Genomic DNA, 25,224 nt, shown 5'->3' with positions numbered 1-25,224 from the left:
GACCAGCATGTCACATAATTATTGGAGAAGCTGAGATGGTTCTGTTGCCCCATCTTTTAGATCACATCAGCTTTTTTAAAAGAAATTATTCACAGCAATAATGTTCACAGAAGCTTGCTAATGCAAGCCACAGTTATTTACTGTATATGACAATAAACAATGAAATAGCAGGGAGGCACTTGTTGGACACAAGGCAAATACCACACTACCTTCTGCTATATTTAGATGGAAGAAGAAAATGGTTGAACTGTAAGTGTTGTAGCTACATAGATGTGTGGTTGACTTGATATTCATCTGTGGCAGCATAAAACCTTATAAGTATTTTGCTAGTCATAGATTCATGATAGCAGTAGAAAGGGGTTCAATATATTTGCTGAATCCTGGCACCAACTGATTAGGATAGTTTTCTCTGAATTATGTTCAACAAATCTGGGTCACACACATGATTACTGAGGAAACAGTTAATTGAAATAACCTGAAACCGAAGGTACTTACATGTACATTGATTGTTCAAAAAGATAGGAGGATGTTGATGATGTTTGCAATATTATGTGCTTATTAAATGGCATTGAGGGGGGAAATAGCTTGAAGTACCTACTCAAAAAAAATTGAATGCTGATATCATTAATTTTGTAAATTTCTATATGATTCTTTAATGTTATATGAAAGAAAATAATCTTAATCTTGGGCATTCCTTGCCTAGCCTTGTGTCTTCATACTCTACATCTTTGGATGCAATGGTTAAAATATAGTTTTCCAATCCAGTAATTATCCACTGTAGATTTTCACAATTGCTATTTATTGATGGAATGACTTTCAGGTACTACGCTATGAAAAATGGAATTCACTGTATCATGCGGTATTACCCAATTCACTAATTGTTGAACTGAGATATAGTAGGAAAAAAGAGAAAGAGGATAATGTAACAGTATATAGAATCTTGGCGACAGGCTCATATATATGTTGGTTTAATAAATTAAATATCTGTTTAATACCATCAGATTTTTACAAGTGTACAAGGCATGCATGTGAAAGAGAAAAAGGTTCCAAACATTCCATTATCCATTCCATTGACTTAAATTTAACAATTTTGCCAACTTACTTAAATGATACTCTCCGTACCTTAAAAAAAGACTACAGTACACCAAATTATAACCATTAAAAATTCTTTTTAGGTCATTTCCCATTCATCACTGAAGCAATATAAAACCTGTCCTCATTACTGCTATGGTAGCACAATGGTGAGATGGCTTTAGAAGATGTTATAAGTTGCTATGGGGCAATTACTGCAGTATTGGAGCAACTTTTACAAAATGAAAACAAGAAATTACCAATGCAAATTCATGTAGGACATTCATTCATTCAACTGAACAATCAAAAGCCACCCTTTCCTTACTGAGAAGGTGGGAAACATTATATTTCTGAACATCAAGAATGGACCTAGAGAGTTTCACTGCTGAAAAGGATTTCATGTTAGCAGCATGGCCCTGTTCCCTTTTTAACTATCTATTAAATCTGTCAAACTAAGAGGGAGACACAATATAGGTGCACACATCCAAACATTTAAAAGTACTATCAATGAAAAAAATATAAGCTTGTTTTCTTAAAAAATGCCTTTACCTAGAAGTCAAACTCCAAACTCTGCTTTCAGTTCTTCTGGAATCAGACAATAAAATGTTATCAGTGTCTCTTCTATTCTTTTTGCCCCCATTGGTACTTACAATAGTAACTGCTAAGCAGCTACCATTCACAAGAACATACACAAAAGTTTTGACTTGCTATTGACATTAACATGATCTAGAGACAGATAACACAATTTCAAAACACTTGTGGTTTGAAAAATGAATAATACTTTGCAATGGTGCTTTCTATGAGCACTTATTTTTTTAATTAGACCTATAAAATAAATCAGTAGTAGTAATCATCTTCCTTTGGTTTCTCTTGATATGAGCGTACAGGAGTTAAAGAACAGAAAAAAAATGACTTCACTACCTTCCTGTAATTTAAAACCAAATCAATAATGAACCCAAATCCTTTGCTATAATGACATTTGAACTTGCTACCTCTTAGTTCATAGTGCTAATTGTAGTAGTGCTTCATCTTACACCAGCTACAACTCTCTCTTTGCATATTCTAAAGTTCAATTTAAGTTGAACCAATCATACAGTAAACGGCTATTCTAGTTTGTACATAAAATAATTTGCACATTATATGTATCATAGTTTATATTCCTCCTTCCTCTAAGGATGAGGGGGGAATCATGAAATATTCATTGTATCATGAAGCTGTGAAATTTTTAGAAAATATTCTGCATTAAAACATACAGTAATTTGCAAATGAAAATCTACTGTACAGGGAAGATAGGTGATAGTGGGCATATTAACAGAAAATTGGAAGGCAGTGTGAAGATTAGTATATATGAGGTGCTAAACTGGTGGGCATGGTGGTTAAGAAGACTGGGACTAGGTGTGCTGATGGGAAGGGGAGGACATCTTATCCATAATGCAAATTGATAGACAGATTGAAAGGACATCCAGGTGGGGAGAGGAGGTGGTTTCTAAAAATAAATAAATAAAAAGGGAGGCATGATTTGGAAAAGTTTAGGAATCCTTATTGCAAAGCAAAGGATCAAATCAAAAGATGTTATGGTGAAAGATGGTTTGTGGGGAGGTTAAAATTATATTAAATTTTAATAATTAAATAAAATCTTAACATACATTTACATCTGTCATCTCCAAGAATTGCCAGGTTTAATGTAAAGATCATGAGAGAGAGAGAGAGAGAGAGACGTTTGCTGCATTGGGGCAATAAAAACCTGCAGAGTGATCAGGCTCTTTCTGGCTCTCTAGGGGACTCACTGTGTGTACTCTGAGCCGAAAGCTTTATTTTTCTTTCAGGACAAGACAATAGAATGTGGTAGAGAGCTCTTAAGGAAAGCACTGATTATTCAGGGGCTTAGAGTATTTTGAATATTTCACAATATCCATTAGAAATCTATCTGAGTCCACAGTCCTAAAACTGCTCTACTGCACTACTGGCAAAGTAGCATAATTTTTTCCCCCACCCTCTCCCTATCACCACAACAGCTCCATCATTTCATTCTCACAACAAACCTGTGAAGTAGGCTAGGCTGAGAGCTAATATCTAGATCAGGGGTTTTCCAAATTTGGCAACTTTAAGACTTGTGAACTTCAACTCCTAGAATTATCCAGACAGCATGACTAGCTGAGGAATTCTGGGAGTTGAAGTCTACAAGTCTTAAAGTTGTCAAGTTTGGAGACCCTTGGTCTAGATTCAGACAACCTTCTGAACTTCCCATTTAGCGGACTATAGTTAATTTTATCAGTTTTAAATTTAAAGTTACTTACCTATGGGGTTGGGAAATGATGGCAAAATAATTTATAATTTTGTATAAATTGTTATTTATTTATGTCACATTTTATTCTCCAAAGAGTCAGATTACTTACTACTTTTGACTAAGAAAGAGTGAATTATCAAAACACTAAATCAGTTTTGGTTCTAAGTATGAATAGGCACACGCTCTCTGAAGAGTTTTATATCAGCAAACCTCCTTTAGTTTCTTTTGAAAAATTTCACATGCTTTATCTGAGCAGGAATCTGCAAGTTTGCTTCAGATTTCACCAGCCATTCTTTATAAAAAGGATCCCTAAATCCCTATAGCTTTTATTCAAGATTTCACAGCTCTTTCGGCTTCCCTCCAAATTCCTCTGATGTTTTGCCTGAGGCAGAGCCCTTAAATTCATTTCTCATTTTGTTTGAGGTGAAAATGTGGGGGTCTCCCTGCTTAACATTCAATCCACATATTCTTGGTTAATCAAATGAGGGACAAAGATTGCTTAAGAAATGCAGAAAAAAGGCACCGCCTTGTTGATAAAAGCAGGAAAAAGTTCTTAATTCCAAAATACAAATGAATCCAGGCCTGATCCAAATAGGCCTAACTGACTCCATGAATGTGAGCAGGCGAGTAAGGATAGGACAGAATAGGATAGGATAGGATATATTTTGTCCTTGTGCCTAACATTTCAGAAAGCTCAAATGAGATTCATTTTATTTTGTTCCTAAATGTAATGGTATGAGGAAAAAGATGCTGCTCAGGGACTGGTATATATGAGATAGCATATCCCACAGCTGCATAGTGGACAGAGCAAGAGGCTCATAAGGCAGCTCTCCCTAAGTTCTCAGTGCAAAAGTGATAGCAAGAGAATTATACTTTCAAACTTGCAAGATTCTGTTAATGTGCCTTTACAATAAAATAGAAAAGGTCATGTTTCTCACCTGGTCTACCTTGTAAGGCTGGAATCAATCCTACGACTCTGAAAGTACAATTCTCCCACCATTGATTTTACAGTCTAAAAGCTTAGAGAAGGTCCCTTCTTGAGCTTCTTGCTCTACCCATTATACAGCTGCAGGCTATGCTGACTCTTATTTGACTATTCGTTAGGCAACATCTCTTCCCTCCATCTCCCAAGGTCTTTCCCATATACCATTACTGCATGGTTCCGACAGATGAAAGTCTTCAAAAGAACTTTGAGGCATTGTTTACCTTAAGGAATCTTTTACTCGAGAAACAAAGTATCAGCACTACATAGTTAAAAGTCAAAAACTGAATTCCCCTCCCCTGGGCACAAAGTCACAAAGCACAATTCCCTCCTCCAATTAACAGTCATAAACCACATTCCCCAATTAGCTTGAAGCACAGGCTTTCTCCCCAGCTCTCCAGCCCGCCAAATCTTTATCAACTCTGTGCACAATAACCTTGGATTCCCACGGCTGAGTTATTATTGTTATAACTAATTGGACTCTCATCCACATCCTCCCTCCCAGCATCAACTAACTCTAAAAGCGAAAGAGAAAAGATGGCTACATTTCCATCTGTTGTCAAAGCAAGAACATCCGATGATAGCAGCGTTGACAATTACACTAAAAGTTATGCTTGAATAATTATATCAGTGTACAGCCTATGGTCATGTAGATCCTGTTGTTTGTGCACATATTTGTTCTAACCTGATGTCTAGAGTAATTCAAAATGCTCCTTTACCACATCACCATATAGACAAAGAGGGAGAGAGATAAAGTGCATGTGAGTCATCTTTCTCTCACTTTATTTAAGTGTGAACCAGGAAAGGGTCTATCTAAGATGTTTACTCAGAGCTAGTTTCACGGAATGCTTCAAGCCTTGCTTGTCTTTCCATTAGCTTGGCAGCAATTCTTCATCCTGTCCTTCAAGGCCATTCCTTGGGCTGAGATGGCAAGTGAATTTCCATTCTAAGACACACACACACACACACACACACACCTTTTGCTCAGTCATGTAAAAAGAATGTAGAGACCACCATGCATTTCCCCATACACACATATGTACAAATACATGGCCACTGCTGGCGAAAGTATAATAACCCCATAAGCCTTGGTTTCTATGGCTTTCCTACCTTGTTAGATTTAACAAGAACATCCAAAGGCAATGAAAATGGAATTTGGAAGAATAAAAGCTACTAGAATGAATCAGAAAACTAAACTGATAAAAAGGGGCAGGGACAGCCATTGTTGTTAACTAATGGTGTGTGTATGGGTCTCTCTCTGTGTGTTTTATGAATAATTAAGAAAGCGACATGTATTTTTTTCTGAAACATTCATAATAAGGTGGAGTGGAAGTTTGGAACATATCCCTTTAGAAACCAAGAAATGATATTTTTTTCAGATATATGAAAAAGAGTTTATGATTCATTAAGTAAATTCACTAAGCTGGGTATAGAATCTCACGGCTTCAACAGTACAGCATCCTTCATCTATATCGTGTAGCAGGTGATGGGAAAAGCTTTTCCCAGGCACCTAAGAGATCTGCTATCAATCAGTAGAAAATACAGAATTAGAAGGACTGTCGGGTGGGATTAAAGCAGCTTTGCATCACATTAAAATTCTTTACTTCTTTAAAAACAATTCCCATTTATGCCTTAAAGGTTCAAAATGTGGTCCCCAACTCACTTGCAGGTGAATCTCAACATGCTGGCTGAATTACCCTTTTGAGTAACTCTGGACACATGTATGTATGTATGTATGCATGTATGTATTTAGTGTATGATATATCATACACGGACTAGCAATATATATTAACATTTCGTCTAGATTAATAAAACACAATAAAGTATAAATGTTAAAAAGATTTATGTTCCAATATCAATGTCTAGGCCAGGGATAGGCAACCTTGGCTCTTTTATGACTTGTGGACTTCAACTCCCAGAATTCTGGCTCAGGAATTCTGGGAATTGAAGTCCACGAGTCATAAAAGAGCCAAGGTTGCCTTCCCCTGGCTAGGCCATAAATGAAATGCAGCATCATTTATATTAAACAAATCAGATACTGGACTGGTCTATGTCCTCAGTCAGTCATGATGTGATCTACAGTTTGACATGGGACCTCTCAGGCAAACTGAGGGAAGGATACTATGCCCAGTCTATACATGTGAGATGTGAATCCTATTCAGGATTGTCCATTGCTGGTGTAGTAGTTCAAAGCCTGGCCCCTTTCTTAATGGGGTCATTTATATGAGACCCATTTGACTTTCCACTGGGAACTGTGGAAAGTCAGTGACCCATTTGACTTTCCACTGGGAACTGATGTTAAAATTGTTGGGCAGCTTTACACCGCTCATAGCTAGGAATGGAAGACTTCGGACTGGGGAAGACTCTCAGAAATGAATTTAGCAAGGTGTTCAGTTAAGGTCATGTAGCCAGGGATTCAGTAACTTACAGTCCTAATGTGTCTGATGGGCGAAAAATTGAAGAAAATTGCTATACACCATTGTCCAGCCAAAAAAAGAAAGAAAGAAAGAAAGAAAGAAAGAAAGAAAGAAAGAAAGAAAGAAAGAAAGAAAGAAAGAAAGAAAGAAAGAAAGAAAATCTTAATAGTTACTGTTAGGGGACCTGGATGCCATTCTTATTGCATTAAAATGCTTCTTTCAAGTTGTGAAGAGAAATAATAGCCTGTCAGCATATATATATTTTTTGCAACCACATGCTTTCCCCTATAGTATTAACTATGGCTGCATCTTGTTCTTGAGGCTGGAATGCCGGGAGAAGCAAAAATGTCTATAAATAGGGATCAGATCTGCTTCTGCATTACGGCAAAAGAAAGAAAGAAAGAAAATTCCTGAAATAGAGTGGAATTAAACACTTTCCCCCATTTAAGAAATTACTGTGAAAGAATACCCTATTATTTCTCATCCAAAATGGGAATGTTATCTAATAAAAGTGAGATTGTGTGAAAGATACCATATTTCCATACAATACAATATCTATAATTTTCCCACACAAAAGAGAATTAAGATCATTAGATTACTAGATCCTTAAAGAGATTCCTGGAGCCAATTTTACATCAATCCACTATCAATAATTTATTTGGCATCTCTGTCTTGTGATCCTGCGATTCTCTTATTGTGGGAAAATAGAAATGAGATTACTGTCTTCCCTACATACGATAAGCCCAAACAATTTTGCTCAAAACAATCTGTAAGAGTCAATGTCAGAAATACTACTCTGCAGATATAGTCAAATTTGATTTCTTAATCTTCTGGTTTTTGAAAGCTTTGGTCTAGTTTGGTTGTGTTGCTTTTTTTTTTAAACCCTCCTGGGTTCTTTTGTTTTTAAATATTTTTGGAATTATGCCCCGAGCATAAAATCTGTTTTTGACAATTCAATTGTCACTAGTATTCCAAATCAAAAGCACCAAAACAAAATCGGAATTGACAATCAAAATTCTCCCAGGGTGATGCTGCCCAGAATGGCTGTTTTCCCATGGTACTTCTAGTTACATGTGTGCTTCTTGATACAGATAAGGAAAATATCTTAATATCTTTCATAGCTCTTCAAATTCAAGTGTCCCTCAACAACTAATTAATGTCACCTGGATCCTATTTGATATTAGTGGTTTTACTATATTGATGCCAGGAATATATATTCCATTTTCCCAGACAAAAGAGAATTAAGATCATTAGATTACTAGATCCTTAAAGAGATACTATATTGTAAAATTGTTTGGGCTTATCATTTGTAGGAAAGACAGTAATCTCGTTTCTATTTTCCCACGATAAGAGAATCACAGGGTCATAAGACAGATACCAAATAAATTATTGATAGTGGATCCATGTAAAATTAGCTCCAGGAATCTCTTTAAGGATCTAGTAATCTAATTATCTTAATTCTCTGTTGTCTGGATAAATGGAATATATGGTATTGTATGGAAATATTGATCAATACTATATTGATGCCTGCCACTGTATAAAATATTGTCTTGAATATAATACGAGTTTCTCCATTATAATATTTAGTTTTGTTTATATTTTATTTTTATTATAAAAGCTTCTATACTGCTTGAATTATGCTATTCTAAGAACCTTATAGCAACATATACATTGCGATAATTTAAAAATTATCAGCATTATTTAATAACTACAATAAATAATTTTAACATAAATCTAACATAATGACAATATCATTATGGAAACCATAATTGTTTACCATATTTGACAATATAAAGGCTGCAACTCATAGCCAAGGCTGGTATCTTTGCAAAGGTTTAATTTTAACACCTCAGGACAGTCTTAAATTTAAAAAAGACTCATATAATAAATTAATTATTCTTGCATGCTGTTGCCTTTATGAAGAAAAAAATAAACACTAGGAAACAATAGGGTGTCATTCAATATTAATAGAACTGTATGTGGGCTTAGCTGAAGTGATAAAATGAACTATAGAAACTCCTGCATTTATAAATCTCTATTTGGAGTTTGAATTTTTGTTAATTGATTTATTAATGGAATGATTGGGGGCCATAAAGTTGATGTTGACTTTTTTAAAAAAATATTTTTATTAAGCCTTTTTATTTTTAGAGAGAAAGGGAGAAAAGAGATAGACTATTAGAAGAAAAAAAAAGTAACCTAAGTAAAGTGAATACACAGGAAATTTACAAGCATCATAAAGTGGAAAATTTCAATATTTCATTAATTGAATGAAATATTGTTTTGAAGATTTCAGGTTCTTAAAATGTACACAATATAAAAATATCAATAGTACAGTCAGCATAGTACAATTCATAAAGTAAGATTACTGTCCAAGCTATTTAAGATCTATTCTGATTTAACTGAACTTATAGATCTAGAATCTAGTGAAAATTTATATAGAGAATTATAATCTAGAAATGGTTTTCAAGTTGAATTGAATTCTGTGTCAGATTTACTTTTGAGATAGAATGTTATTGGACATGGAGGTGTACTTTCACAACCTAATTATCCATTCTTTGAAGGTGGGTTTTTGGAGTCTGGACACATGATGCTTTTGGATATATCATATATTTTAGTTTGTATATTATCTGTGCTTTTCCTCCAATTTTGGTATCATCATCATCCTCTTCTAATATAGTCCCCATCCCCAAATGTTTATGCAGAATTTAGTTTGAATGAAATAAAGGGAGAGCATACAGACTTACCTCACTCATTTGTCAATATAGGCCCAGTTTGTTTCAACAAATTCTGTCTGGACTTCAGCTTCATGACCTGTGTAAAGATTTCCCATTCAAACAACTGAGTTTCTGAGATTCTCCTTTTCTTCTCATTCTCATTCCACAGCTTGAAATGGTTGACATAATCAAAAGCCTTTCTATAATCAATGAAGCACATCTTTTCAGTATCTTTTGGATTTCTCAATTAGCCAGTGTGCATCAACACATGTTGTTGTTCTGTTATTCTGTGAATCTCTTGTTCCTCAGCCCTCTCTAAAATCAGTTGAATGTCTACTATCTTCCTTTTCATGCAGGGCTCTAAGCAGCGTTGGATGGTCCTAAATCTTATTTTGCTAGCATATGAAATTATGAACATTCCACAATTGTTTGAACAGTCTGTTAAATCATCATCTCCTCCTCCTCCTTCTCCTCCATGTACTGTATGTAGACGGAGCATTTCCAATTTGTTAGCCCCTGTATCATGTTTGTTACCATAGTTTGGTTAGATACTTTATAGATACTTATTCTGTTGCTTGCCAACTTTCTGTCAAATTTCATCAGTTTCTGTAGTGTTCCAACTTGGAAATGACTGATAACATAGGTTCTTTTAAATAGGGGCTATCTTCTAAGGCAGAGGGCCCCAACCTTTTGGGCACAAGGGACCGGTTCCGTGGAGAGAGATTTTTCCACGGACTGGAGGGTGCGTGGTTTTGTGTGTTGCCTGCATCCCCCGGATGGGGTTTTGCTTGTTTGTGCTGACCAGTTGCTGGCATGCTGTAGCCTGGTACTGGTCCATGAACTGGGGGTTGGGAACCCCTGTTTTAAGGTATAGAGTATAGTGACATTCTAAAGAATTTCAGTATACTCCATTTTTGTTTGATCTTTGTGGATATCAGTTACTATTGGTTCATTTGTACCCCTTAGCATTTCAATTTGAGATTGTAACTGCCTTTAGACTTTCAGCTTTGATGTGTTCACAGATATCATTACAATACCTCTTTTTGTGTGCTCTACAATTCTCTGAAATTCTTTTTTGTTCCTGAAGTATTTGCACATGAGCCACAATCTGTTCCATACTCTGACCATGCCTTTGCTGTTGTAATTGACCTTTTCCATTTCTTGTACCAATAATATGATCAAAGTTATTTGTATGCACTCCATTTTGGAATGTCCACGTGTAAAAAGTTAGGGTTGTTTGAAGATTGTATTGGCAATAAATAAATCAGTGGATTGTCGTAAACTAGTAAGTCTTTCTCCTGCTTCATTTCAGTTTCTTAAGTTATAAAGGTAAAGGTAAAGGTTCCCCCGCACCTGCATACTAGTCATTTCCAACTCTAGGGGCCGGTGCTCATCTCCGTTTCAAAGCTGAAGAGTCAGCGCTTGTCTGAGGATGTCTCCGTGGCCATGTGGCCGGCATGACTAGACGCCAAAGGCGCACGGAACGCTGTTACCTTCCCACCGTAGTGGTCCCTATTTTTCTACTTGCATTTTTACGTGCTTTCGAACTGCTAGGTTGGCAGAAGCTGGGACGAGTAACAGGCACTCACTCTGTTACGCGGCACTGGGGATTCAACCCGCCAAACTGCCGACCATCTGATCGACAAGCTCAGCATCCTAACCCACTGAGCCACCACGTCCCTTAAGTTATAGAGTCCATCTATATTTTTCTCCCCATATGGTTTCTAGGAGTTCAAAAATAATTTGATGGTACATAATCAATCAATTTCCAATTTATAAAAGATTAGCATTCTAGTCTTCAGCCACCTGCAGCACTTTTGGTCAATTTCAGATTAAACAAATCTAATGACTATAAAACTCATCAGCCATCTCCTTTTCTGCACCAGTGTTAAAGCATAAACTTGTATAACCATCCTATTAAAGCATTGTCCATAATGTCTAATTAGTATTATTTGGTAATTGAATATGTTATATTCCAGTAGATCTTTGCTATATCTTTGCTGACTATGAAAGCAACACTGCTGCTTGTTTTTCATATCCTGAGTAATAAATAGCATGATCTTTTTAGTGTCCAATAGCCAATTCATTTCATCGTGCATTGTATTGAGCTTTCCTGTGTTCATGCTTCTTACATTTCACGATCCCATTGCAATTCTGTGGATTTCTTTTTTGTCCTGCATGGTAACATCACCAACTAGTGGTTTCAAAGGCTTTTATCTAGCTGTATCATAATCAATATTAATACCTGAAAGAACCTTAGCTCTTCTTCAGTAGCATGTTCAATGACATCCACCTGGGGACCCTTTACTTGGTATTATGTTGTCAATTACTTTATCTTGTCTATACATGTGGATGATTGTTTGGGGGGGGGGGAAGGGATAATATGACCAAAAATTCTGTTGAGACAGTTGTTAAGTTTTACCCCGTTTTATGACCTTTCTTGCCGCAGATGTTAAGTGAATCACTGCAGTTGTTTAGTTAGTAACACAGTTGTCAAGTGAATCATTGACTTAGTTGTGTTGGCTAATTCTTGCACCTTTGACGCAAGATGAGTAAAGAATGTATGTGAATGTCCTGCTGTTTATTGTACCTCCGTAGTGGTTTGCAAGCTATTTGGCCCTCTGAACGTCTGTTCATCCTGTGGTGAAAATACAACTTATTTTTCCCCCCACTGTAGCTCTAAAGTGTAAGAAGACAGTAGCCAGCCTATGGCTTCAACATGATAAAAAAATAGATAAATGTTGAAAACACAAGCAGCAGCTATAGATTTTGTCAGGAAATTAGACAAATTTTAATCTGGATCTTCTATACAGTTGTTGTTATTCCTAAATTAATTCCTCAGCAAATATATTGAGTGGTTGCTGTATGTATAAATGTATAACCAGCTAGATTTTTTTCCCTATGGGGAGAAGTATACTGAAATGTACTCATATATGTAAGCCAGTTATTTCCATGATGAAATTGTATATATTATTTTTCTGCTTCAATGGCATCATATTGTTCCTTCTTTCCATTCTTCCAGCTGACAGCTGACCTGTCCTCCAATATATTCACCTCCATTGGCTCAATGGTCTTGGTCTTGTTACTCATCTTTCTTCTGGTAGGCATGGTTTCTATCATAACTGCCAATAAATGTGCCACCCAAGGGACATACAGCCCCAGTCGCCAAGAGAAGGAGGGATCCCGAGTTGAAATGTGGAACATGGTGCAACCTCCTCCCTTGGAAAGACTGATCTAACTGAAATTAATAATGATCTTCTCAACTGATAACATAAAACAAAAGCAACGTTTGGAATACTACAGTAGACCCCTGTAGACCATAAGGATTTCTGCCATTAAACTCAGAAACCTTGCTTAATAATCAGAGGAGGCTTCAAGGTTACTTCAAGTGAGACTTTTCAGCTTTGCCTTTCTGGTGGCAAACCTTTTGCACATTCAATGCCTATGGAAGGAAGAGAAAACTTTAAAAAGCCAAGCAATCCGTCTGTCCTTGTATGCACAGGAAAGCACTTTGGTGTGCAAGATTTCATTCTGGAAAGCATTCATGATAAAAGTGGCTGGATGCCATATCTCATTTTATGGAAATTGTTATTCATTGCATTGAACATTATATTTAGAGTTCAATCAAGTTTAGACTGTAATAGTTCCTGGGATCTGTGTTAAGTGCCTGCATTTCAGATGTGACTGAAAGCCACTTACCTTCTGGCCATCACTTCAGAAAAATGTTGTCACCCAATGCTCCATGTACACTCCTTGTCCTTCACTTACTTCTCTACAGAATCTTTAGAAGCAGGGGTGTTTCTCTGCAGTACATCAATTTAAATTCTTTAAATAGGAGTGAAATCAACATTATGGGAAAAATGCTGTTCTTGCAGCAAAATAAAGCTTGGAAACCATTCTTCTCTTTGGAGTGTTTTTGTCATCTTACAAGACTTGTAGACTTAGACCACAGGTGCATGACCATATGCAACTGCCAGCATTTCCAAACTGAGCAGAGGTAAATTTAATTGGCTATCATAGAACTAATAGTGCAAGGCAGTGTGCAGACGTGTGTGTGTGTGTGTGTGTGTGTGTGTGTGTGTGTGTGGTGCATGGGTATGCATAACCATGTAAGACACAGAGACATTCAAGCTATTTATTTTTAGTGTACAAAATAGAGCAAGGTTTTATTCACCAAAATCATGCTCTTGCCTTTTTTAAAAAAAAATCCAGTGGATTTTTTACAGAATGGATAATTTACAGACTGAAGAAACACCAGCCCTTTTAGGTAGACCAGACCATGAAATCAATTCCACATGGTATCTAAAACTACTTTTATTGAGACTGGTTATAATAACAGACTGTTGACAGTCTGATTCAACGGTACCTTCTCCCCTTTCTAGTACTTCAGTGAATTAGGGAGGTATCTGGTTGATCCATTTCCAGATAATATATTGTTATCGATTTAAAAATGCTTCTGTACCTTTGGCCTAAGCAACAGCTCCTGCATATCTCCATCATTTTCCTTACTCTCTACAAGAAAACCTTGTGTAGCATGCCTGTATTTTTTTAAGGGACAGAATCTGTGCTCATTGGTGCATTTCATGCAACATTTGTAAGAAAACCAACAACCCACAGGGATTTAAACCTTTAAAGAATCTGCTTCTGGCAATTTTCTCCTCGCCCCCATCCAGCCCCCCAACTTCCCACGTTCAGATGATGAAAAACCACAGCCTCCCCTTAGCTTTCCTTGCATACCAGGAAATCCACATCATAAGTGAAGGCACTATTATGGTTTTTATGTACATGAGAAGATTTGGGGGTGGGAGTATTTTTACTTGTCACATTCAATCCAAATTCAAATCCAAATTCCAGGATCTGAGTGTGTTGTTTTTCCTGTCATGATCATCATGATGATAAAAACGGGTCTTTAGAAGTTGTGTTTGAACCCCTGGCAAGAAGCAGAACATGGATTGTTTTGAGACAATACAAAGTGAAGGAGCGGCCTCAAAATTGTAATATTTAGTACTATATTTCTGAAAGTATGGATGCATAATCTATCAATTTATTGCTGTTGTTAAATTATTATTGTTGTTGCTATTATTTGTGCTACTGTTTTATTGCTGTAAACTACTGTGGGCGTATTTCACAAAGAATTTCAAATGGGAGGGTCATATGTGAAATTCATCCAAACTGAAAGTGCTTAAATTCTTTGGTTGCATCATGATGGATTTTACATCTGTTTTACTTCCGTTTTACAAATTTAATTCTCATTAATATAGAAGCAATGATTCAGAGAAGGGAGTTGACCAAAAGTTGATCAAAATCATTTTTTAGGTGCAGAAAAGTTTGCTTCTGACTAGTGAAAAATTCTGGTATTTGACAGACTCTAACAAGCCTTTTATTATATACTTGATCTCTTGATTCCTTTGTAAATATACCATATCTATGCAGCCAAATTTTGAGAATCACAACAGATCATTTAAAAAATAGGACTTGTTTTAGCAGCATACTTGAATAAAAATATAGGGTAAATCTAGTGGAAGAAAGGCCTGCACAAGGTTGACAACATAATGATCTTGGCAAGAGGAACTTAAAAGGCATTTCCATCCTTATAGTATTTATACATTTCCATCTTTTTTTATCTGCACACATGCAGACATAGTATAAAAGCTGGAGATGAGGATGCTTGCCATTGTAACTGTCAGAGTAGAACTATGATTAAGTGGAGGTGATTTCTCTCTCAGAAGACTGCCCAATGATCAGAACTGCTAACCTGGATTTGGCAGCTTGGATGGGGCTTCTTAGGGTGGGCAGCTAGCTGCTCCTGTCACTTGTTTCCAGTGAATAGCTATTGCTTGATCTCTGTGCCAGCCAGATTGCATGCCATGCCCACTTCATGTTAAATTCCATTTGTATAGGTTATGTCTTCTGGATGTGTTGCCATCTTGCTTAAACTAGGCTACATCCACAGAAATGCCATTCTCCCATTGACAAGACCAAAAGTGATGGAATTAACTTCCAACATTTCATCTCATTTTTTAACATGCGTCACAGATACCTTTAAAGTTTCGGGAACACACAAGAGTTGGCTATTCAGACAGTGAGAATACTGAAAGGTTTTCACTGCAAAGATGTGATTTGCTAGAAACCCTTTTTTCTTATTCCTCAATTGTAAATAGGCAACTGTGTATTTAGAATCCATTTCTATTCTGCGATGAAGTTCCACAGTTAAGGCAACGATGGCATTCTCGATATATATTCTATTCTTCCACTTGACTCAATTAGTAAAATGTGCATAACTGCAAGCTCCTTATTGTGATTTTTATATATTGAGAAATATGTTAAATATCACAGAACAATGTTCCTGTTTTCAAGCCTGACTTCGAGTCTAGAGTTTTAAGCAACATGAAGGAAAACAACTATATTTCACCATTTTTGAAATTTGCTATTTTTTTATTTGTTTTATATTACACAAGTGGGGCACTTTATGGCAATTGAAAGGCCATCAAAATACTTTGTACTAACATTAGCCCAAAGGGTCAACTTAAAGTGCATACAGAGGTGCCAATGAAAAAATAATCAAGTTCCAGTTTTTATTCTCCAAGAGCAGCATTTTATATTTTTTCAGAGCCAAGATCCAATTTATAATGTGACTTATTTTTATCTAGTAATTTTACCTTCACATGTCCATTTGAAAGCTGCTTTATAGCAGATCAAACCATTGACCTATTATACTTTCAGTTTTGCTTACCCTGATGGGAAAGAGCTCTCCTGGATTTGAGGTTGAATCTTTTTCAACCTTTCTTGGATTGAGATTTAACTTCTTGCACGCACAACATGTCTGCTAAGTTCAAATAATGAATCTTTCTTCTTGCTAAGAACCATCTTCTTTCTAAGAAGACTGGTTCCTATCCATCCTGCAGAGGCAGTATCATTGGCAAGAGACATTGTTGGAGAGCAAGTGAAGGGAAGAATAAATAAAAGGTTCCTATTCATAAAGTAGTGGGCATAGCACATGACAAAATACTCATTTACAAAAATGTCATCAGCCTCCCTGAATGCTCCCTGCAATTACACCAGGAACTTTGTGGACCCAAAGGCATTGATGCAAATAAATTGCTAGAGGCTGATGCTTTGCCTTATATCAGCATCAAAGGGACTTTGGGGAAGATATTGGACATGTCGAATTTCTCCTTTTTTTCAAAACTTGCTTAGCAGTTAAAAAAATATGTCCCTTTTTTGTAATTGGCTACACTATTCTTCATTTTCTTTTTACATTTTTATTTCAATGTATATAACTGGTGCAACTTGGCTTAACCATATTGGTTTCATCAATAATACAATTCTAGTCCCTTTTCAAATAGATCTATATAGGTAGAAGAGAAGTAGAAACACATTCTGGGACAAATCATCCAGGATTTTGTTCCTTAATTTGCAACATTCATAACATAATTTTAAAAAAAGATATCTGCAATTCTTGAGTTTTTTTAATAATAAACCAGGCACTGAATGATTTGCTCTGTTCAGATATGTTTTTTTCTGTATTCTCTTCTTCAAGACAAATGGTCATAAATTTAGAATTGTGTTGCATCGATGAAATTATGTACACAGTGTAACGTAAGTAAAGTACACTATGGAACCACACCTATTGCAATACAGGGAATGTGGTATGTAACACCAAATTCATCACAGTGCTTATCTGCTACTTGCAATCAGGGCTAAATTACACAGTGCTTCAATTAAGTCAAGTAAGTAAATTCAAAGTAGTTCTTGATCAACGTTTAGCCATGGGAAGAAAATATACAAGAAATATATAAAAGTTAACCAAATAAACAATTCAAATGTAGGGGAAACATGTATTGAAACAAGCAATCATTTATCACAAGTAGAGCTGTCATACCCTGGATCATAAAAATTATACATATTGACCATTCATTGCCATCTGGCATCAACTTTAAGCAGCAGCTATTTATTTGCATGGTGAAGGAACAGCGGAACAGAGAGGATCAGCAATTACAAGTAAACTTAACAGAAATCTCATTCTATTGTGATTTATAATGTAATGTGGGCAATACAGGTATTACAAGCTGTAAGTGTCTGAAGTTTACTAAATAATTGGCAAATCTTTTCATTTGTATTATAATACAGTAATAGGACGTCCCTATTCAATCTCAATCAGCTAAAAACTTTGTCCACTGACAATATATTACGTCTTTTTACTATACAATTGTAATGAGACGCCACGCACAACCTAACACGATTTTGAAACAAAAACTAGAAATATATTAGAACGAAAAGCAATCTCAAAGCAACAGGTGCTTCTAATTATCAAAACACATACATGCGCGCACATATACACAAATATAAGGAAAAATATTGCACAAAATTCAACACTTTTCTTTGATGCAGCACTTTCCCACATCCTAGTTGATGCCTTACTTACATCTGAGATGAGACGAAGGCAGAGCTTAGAGAAGCCATTTACAAAGGATCAGTCTTTCAGTCTGGAAGTTTACATTAACTTCTCTCTTCCCTCCTCCTCCCACTAATACTTATTCTATATTCATGCCTTATTACATATGGGACAGTAAATAGCAGGACCCATATTTCTACTAAGCCTGTCCCAATGTTAGGTAAGTAGCAAATACTTAAGGGCTTTTTTCTGAAAGATTATTTCAGATCCTTGAGAAAAACAAACTATTGTTTGGGATATTTTGAATTCCTATTGCTCAGTATTTGGAGATTCACTGTCATCCTGATCATGGTTGTTCCAAGGCAACTGGACTTTGTTTTTCCCAGTTTTCCCCAAAACAAAGTCCAGTTGCCTTTTGAAAAAGCACCTTTGGGACTATTGCTCAGTATTTTTGTGATACTGGAGATAAAAGAGGTGCTTAAGCACGTTTACTTACTTGGATCCCTTAAATGGAGGCAATTCCACTATAAGATAAAAGAGCCAGAGAATATCAGCAGCGGACACGGAGTGCAGTTAAGGATAGTTGGATGGCACCAGACACAAATGCTAAAGTCCTCATACAGAATAATATGTAGGGATAATAATGCTGAACCCCTGTGAGGTTTGGCAATTTTGTTAAGTTTGACTTTTTAAAAAGGGTTTTTTAAAGGTTTTGATGCCTCTTATTGAAAAGGCTGACTTCTAAATTACATTTTATCAGAGCAAACAAATTTCATGTTAACAGTGGCATCTACAGTGTTGCTATATTGAAGCAAAGATACATAAGAAAAAGCTCCCAATGACATAAATACTTTTCTAATTCTTTACCTAAGTAGGAGCCTGGACTCACTTATGAGATGAGTACAAATATTAGGAAGAGATTACAGAAATGGGCACACACTTCTCACCCAACTGGCAATTAACATTACTATTTTTCATTCCCTGCTCAATACAACCTACAAAATATACTAGTAAACTCTGAGCACAATGAATAAAAGGGGATATTTGTTTTGTTTTATATAATTTAACTAATGCAACTTAACTATTTAAGCACTGCTAAAACAATGTTAACAGATCTTTTGATGGATTTATCTAGTTTAGCTATGAAAATTAACATTTTCAAAGGTGCTCATCAGTGCAAGCCGTCTATTCAATCAATTGGAAAATCACTGTTGACATCTTTGAGAGCAAAGTTATCCAGTGCTGATAGCTTTTGATAATCTAACTCACAGCAATCAAAAAGTAGTAATATCACTTTTTGAAATGCTACAGAAATATTTAAAAAGTCAGTTAAAAAAAAACTACAGCCTTTCTCACTATTCCACTATTCATCATAGTGGGTCTCATTAAACACATTACTCCATGTGATTCTCTGTAAACAGAGGTACCTGAACAAATATCTTTCTAGTTAATTTCTGCAATGTAGCAAAAGCCCAACAGGGCACAGAACATGTATCTGAGGATTTGGAAAGTGACACCAAAGCAATCTCTCATTCATTAGATGCATAAGCAACTCTGAGCTAAGGTAGTTGATTTTTCAAAATAAACTTTTCCATTCCTGGAAAAAGACATTAGTTAAGGAAAGCTGTTGGTATAATTATTCTATATGCTGCCTGGGTCTTTTGATTTGGGGATAGGATAAAGGTCTAAAGAGATTTCCCTTTTGCATATCTGATAAAATCCATGGTGGGTATAAACTGAATATGCCAACTAATCACCTGTGTAACTGCACAGTAAATTATTTGTTCTAAATATGGGTAAGTCATCTATTGCCCTCCAGATGTTTTGAACTACAATCACCTTTGTCTTTTCCACTAGCCTTGCAGGCCGGTCTGATGGGAGCTGAAGTCCCAGACATCTTGAGAACACTAGGCTGTCTAAATAGACTAATGGTATTGAATAAATAAGCTAAATTTCAGTAAAATAATCCAATATTTTATAGAAAGAATCATGTGATCAATAGAAATAATTGCTGGGATTCCTGAGAAATATTTTTAAAAACATTTTTTTAAAAAAAAACTCTCACCATTTTAAAAAGAGTAATTTATATTTCCCCAAAACAGTGAATACAAAATAGGTAAAATCAGCCATATGTGGGAATTGTAAAATTTCTGTCACTACAGAAATATTACTTATGTGGCCTATACAGAGAATTGTTTAAACAATAACTGGTGGCAAACAGAGTAGTTGCTAGCTGAAAGTTTTAGAATCTGCTACTCTGATCCTTTGGACATACCGTACTTGTCCTTTTGTTAATAATAAAAATAGTTAGCGTGTATTGCAGCACACATTTTTAAGGCACAATTGTTACCCTTGGAAAAAAATACAACTATAATAAAATTTGCCATAGGTATAAGTTCAAGGACCAAAGAAAATTATATTTCAAGAAGTTCATCAAGAACACTCCTCAACAGATACTTTACTATGAGAGAATTCCATATAGATGGAATCCCAAATCACATTCATTAACCATGAAAGTCACTGAAAACCTTTGAACTTTACTAGATAAAAGTTTTTTTGCTCTCCCCCACCCCCACATACCTTTGTTGTGTAAGATTTACAGAGATATCCATGCAGGATTTAACCTTTTTAAAAAACAAAAACAAAGAAGCAGCACTTTATAATTGCTGTGGAAAGCTTGCATATGCATAGTTTTTCTTCTTTCTGAAAAATGAAACTTGTATATGACTGAGACTGTGAAATATGTTTTGGATAAACCTTAGACTTGGAGAACGAACAAATGGTACAGTACAATAGAGAAAGAACCTTGCATTCTAGAAAGCAAGGTGCTAAGGGGGGAAAAGAACAGTTCCTACATTCAATCCTTCTTTCAATAGCAAGGGTCCTCAACCCTGGCCGTGGCCCATGCACAGCTTCATTTGTGTGAGTGGTGTGGGCGTGCAAGCATGCACAAAGCTACATTTGCATGAGTGGTGGGAATGCGTATGAAGCTCCATTTGCATGTGGCAGGTGTGTGTGTGCGTGAAGCTCCATTTACGTGAGCGGTGGACACTCATGCATGCCCACTGCTTGCACAAATGGAGCTGTGCCTGCCATTCACACAGAACCATTTTCTCTCTCCCACTCTGGGTCCGCCAAGCTGGAAAGCTTGGGGGACGCTGTTCTCTAGGACCTAAGAGTCTCTCGGCTGATAATTCTTTAATTCTTTGTTAGCAATCCAAAAAAATTACACACACACACACACATTTATCTTCTGACAATTTCCAAAATATTTGATCTAGTGACAAATTTGAAGGAGCTTGTAGACATTGATATACATATACCAGATGACTGATTCTTGAATAAATTCTTTGGAAGACAATTTCAAAGCTGTCAGTGATTGGTAGGGAAATTGTAACAGATGGATCTCAGCCTCTTCACAAATTGAATCTAAATGCTAGAAATTGTGGTGGTTTTTTGACTCATTTGCCTATAATCAAAAAGGATTTACACCATGAGTCTAGTGTATTTCTCTTTTTCCTGCAACTGTTCCTTTGTTGTTTAAAAAAGTAGAAGTATAGAACTTGGTTAAGCAGCACACTTAACAACCCAATGACTTTACAAAAACAACCTAATGACTTTACAAACATGTTAAAAATTATCTGTAAAGAGGCATAATCTCCAGAGGAACAAATGAATTTCAATTTAAAAAAAATATCTTTCAAAGGTTCAATCCATTAAAAATCCAACCGTGGTCAAAATGTGTATTTCAAGAAAATCAAAATGTAAAATATATTCAGTGAATAAGTTCTGAAAGGAGTGATAAACTTTTCACTGCACTTCACCTTTCAATACACACACACACAGAGAGAGAGAGAGAGAGAGAGAGAGGCAGGGAGGGAGGGAGAGGGAGAGAGAGAACCATTTTTCAGAGTCTGGAAGACAGGGGCATTGACTGCTAGATTAAAAAACAATACATTTTATAATAAATCCCAAGCAATCATCATCAACTGGTGTTACTTCAAGTGATACAAACGCATATTAGAATTCTCATCTTTCTGATAGGTAGTGCTTGGCAATATCATCACATTTAACAAAGTTCTCACAAGATTTCTGAAACCACTGCATAAACAAGATTACACTGGTGATCATTCATAATCTTAAGAGTTCCCTTGTTTGGTAAATGGCCTGCATTTCTCTTTACTCAAGCACGTTTGCTCCTATGAAATAATGGTGGCTCTTTTTCCAAATATTTACAGTTCAGCCTTTAAGGTATTTAAATCTGCCCTTCTAAGTTTAAGGCCTTCAGATCATGCATTAACTTCCAGAATAGTCATGCTACATGTCTTAGTTTTTGTCACAGAAGGATACATGTGTCTGTCTGATACATTTCTTTTTGCATATAGGGAAAGGAAATTATAAAAAACCCTTTCATGCCCCAGACCAGCTGTGGCTTAAATGTGAAATTAAACTAGTACCGTGATTCTAGAATGCTTTAGTTAAGATGTTATCTGAACTCAGTATTGCATATACAGACTGGCAGTGACTTTCAGGTTTTTATACATGGCAACTGGAAATGCAACTGGAAATGTCCAGGATGAAACTGTAACTGACCGTATGCTAAACATGTGCTGTAAACACATTTGATTTTTAGAATTTTTTTATCCTGCCTTTATAAATAACTCAAAGCAGTGAACATACCTAATATTGCTTCCTCCTTCTATGCCCCACAACAATCTTGTGAGGTGGGTTGGGCTGAGAGAGAGATTGACAGATCTGAAGTCCCCCAGCTGGCTTTCATGGCTAAGGTGGGACTAGTACTCAAACTGGTTCTCTTATACAGCCCCATCCCCAATGCAAGCTTATATTGTGAACTGAAGTGGAGCAAATATATTCAAAGGAGACAGGCTCAAAATAAAAGGGTAAAAACACAAAAATAAGGCCAATTATAACTAAAGATTAAAAAACCTGAAGATCTCTTATTTCCTTTATTATGATATCCTGAGTTGTTTTCCTTTAGTCATTTACCAGGCATATAATCCCTCAATAAATAAATATTCCTTACGTTTTATTCCCACTGCTGTTAGAAAACCTGTCCCCTGAAATGTTTAAACCTTGGTTGAAAGCAGAAGTCAGTTTACATAATGACACCACTTCTTGAAGAAGCCCGCCCTCTTCAAGAATTACATTCCCATCTTGGGTTTCCCTCTCCCATGGAACGAGGAAAGATGGGTTGGGACTCAAGCTTGGTGACTTCTCCTCTGCAGAGGTCCTGCTTAGTGTTTCATTCCACTTACTCTTCAGTTGCAAAGTTTGCGGAGAATGACCCTGCATAGTTTCTTGGAGTGAATTTGGAGATCTTGGAGGATTATTAGGCGAGGTCATGTCATCAGCACTGGAGGTAAGGTTAGGGTTTTCTTTATTTTGCACAAAAACAGATTCTCTGTAACTGCTAGAAGGAACATGTTTCCTTGGTGACCGAGGAAGCTTCTTCTCAGTGAGGATGTTGTCATCTTGTCGCTGATTCCTAGTAGCCAGGTCAGATGTCCAACCACTACAGAGTAGGGCAAGATTGCTCTCACTTGGGGTGTTGGATTTATTCTGAAATAAAAAGGGGATTGTGCAGCCTATCAGAATTCCTTCTCTTGGTATCTCTAAGGCAGGGGTCTCCAACCTTGGCAACTTTAAGACTTGTGGACATCAACTCCCAGAATTCCTCAGCCAGTTTTGCTAGTTGAGGAATTCTGGGAGTTGAAGTCCACAAAACGTAAAGTTGCCAAGGTTGAGGACCCCTGCTCTAAGTAACAGTTTCATTGTTTTTTTAATCAGAAAAAAATAGCATACAAAAATTACACTAAATTTTAAAACAACTTAATTAACCTGCCTGTTTTTATTTACCTGAATGAATCAAGAATAAATTATGTAAGATTTATTTCCTTACAGCTAAATTTTCCAAATTTTGACTCCTACTTCTATCCCCACAAAAGATTTGAGTTAATTCAGATTCAGAATGTAAAAATATTCTACGTGATATAGAACTGAAATGAAGACAACTCTTCATGTTGTAAAACGTAGCGGTTTCTTTAACCTTAATCACAGTATTTTGGCCTGATTAGATCTTAGAGATCACAGCAGAAAGAAAACTACTCAAGCAGATCAGCTTCTAATTGACAAGATGATTTTAGAAAACTTTAAGAGAAGGAAGACCAATTTGAATGTAGCTTGGATAGATTACAAGAAGGCATTCAACTCCCTGCCACATGAATGGAAGGAAATGGGAGGTACAGAAATGTGGAAGTTTGACAGACAGACATGCCTAGAAATAACAGGAGTTAGTAGAAACATCAGAAACATTGTGCAAAGATCAATGGCACAATGGAAGTCTATGGAGATTCTCAGTCATCCAGGCCATAGTTGTCCCAAAGATGCTTTTTCACAAGGCAACTAGACTTTCAGAGCTGAAGAAGCTTCTTGGCTGAGAAGCAAAACGTCTTCAAAACAACCAAGAAAGTCCAGTTGCCTTGTGAAAAAGCATATTTGGGGCACAATGGAAGAGACAGTTGCTGTTTAGTGGTGATAGACTGGGAGAAGTTAATATCATGAAAGGAATCTTTCAAGGAGACTCACTATCACCACTACTGTTTGTCACTGATTGCTCTATCAAACATGAAAAACATCTGCCAGGCTATCCTACCTCTTTTACATGAACAATCTGCAGCTGTATGGAAAAACACCATCTGAAATGGAACCGTTGCTCAACATTGTCCAAATATACAGCCAAGAGACTGTGATGGAGGGTGAACAAGCAAATGTGCCATCCTTACCTTCAACAGGGAAAAAACAGTGAAAACTGAATGAATCAATATGCCCTATGGAAATAACATCAAGAGTGGATGAATATCAGTAAAAAATACCTGGGAATCCATCAAGCTGAAAAGATCAAGCACACTGAAGTCAAAAAGATGATTAGTAGCAAATACATTAGAAGAGTGATGAAGAACTTAAAAGTCCAAACTCAGTGATGAAAATACCATCAAGGAGATTAATATCTGGGCAATTCCAGTTATTAGATATGCAGCTGGAACAGTGGACAAGTGTCAGTCTGAACTAGAGGCAAGATGGGCAGCAAACAAAATCAATCAATCAGAAAAATAATGACAATGAATCATGCCCTTCAACCATGCAGTGATGTTGACAAACTCTATTGACCAAGGAGCATCTATGGCTATGGAATGTTGCAAGTACACCACACAGTTGAAGAAGAAAAAAGAAAATCTGAAGGACAGTAAAGATGCACTGAAGCCAGTATACCATTAAGACTTATTGAATACCAAAGAAACTAAACTGGCCTATAACAAAGACCAAATGAAGAAAAGAGA

General features: G+C 36.3%; 1 protein-coding gene across 1 annotated transcript in view; it reads right to left on the bottom strand.

Moving 5' to 3' along the window:
- Positions 1-15,906: 15,906 nt before the first annotated feature.
- Positions 15,907-25,224, bottom strand: part of DENND1B (DENN domain containing 1B) — a 234,567-nt gene continuing 225,249 nt past the window's right edge. The window contains exon 22 of the mRNA XM_083359778.1: positions 15,907-23,446. Coding sequence (XP_083215904.1) covers positions 22,907-23,446 — 540 coding nt within the window. The 3' untranslated portion in view covers positions 15,907-22,906. The remainder of the gene's footprint in view (positions 23,447-25,224) is intronic.

This window comes from Vipera ursinii (genome assembly GCF_947247035.1).
Source record: "Vipera ursinii genome assembly, chromosome: 3".
Taxonomy (NCBI): Eukaryota; Metazoa; Chordata; class Lepidosauria; order Squamata; family Viperidae; genus Vipera; species Vipera ursinii.
The sequence above is the reverse complement of the archived record's forward strand: the minus strand, read 5'-3'. Positions and strand labels throughout refer to the sequence as shown.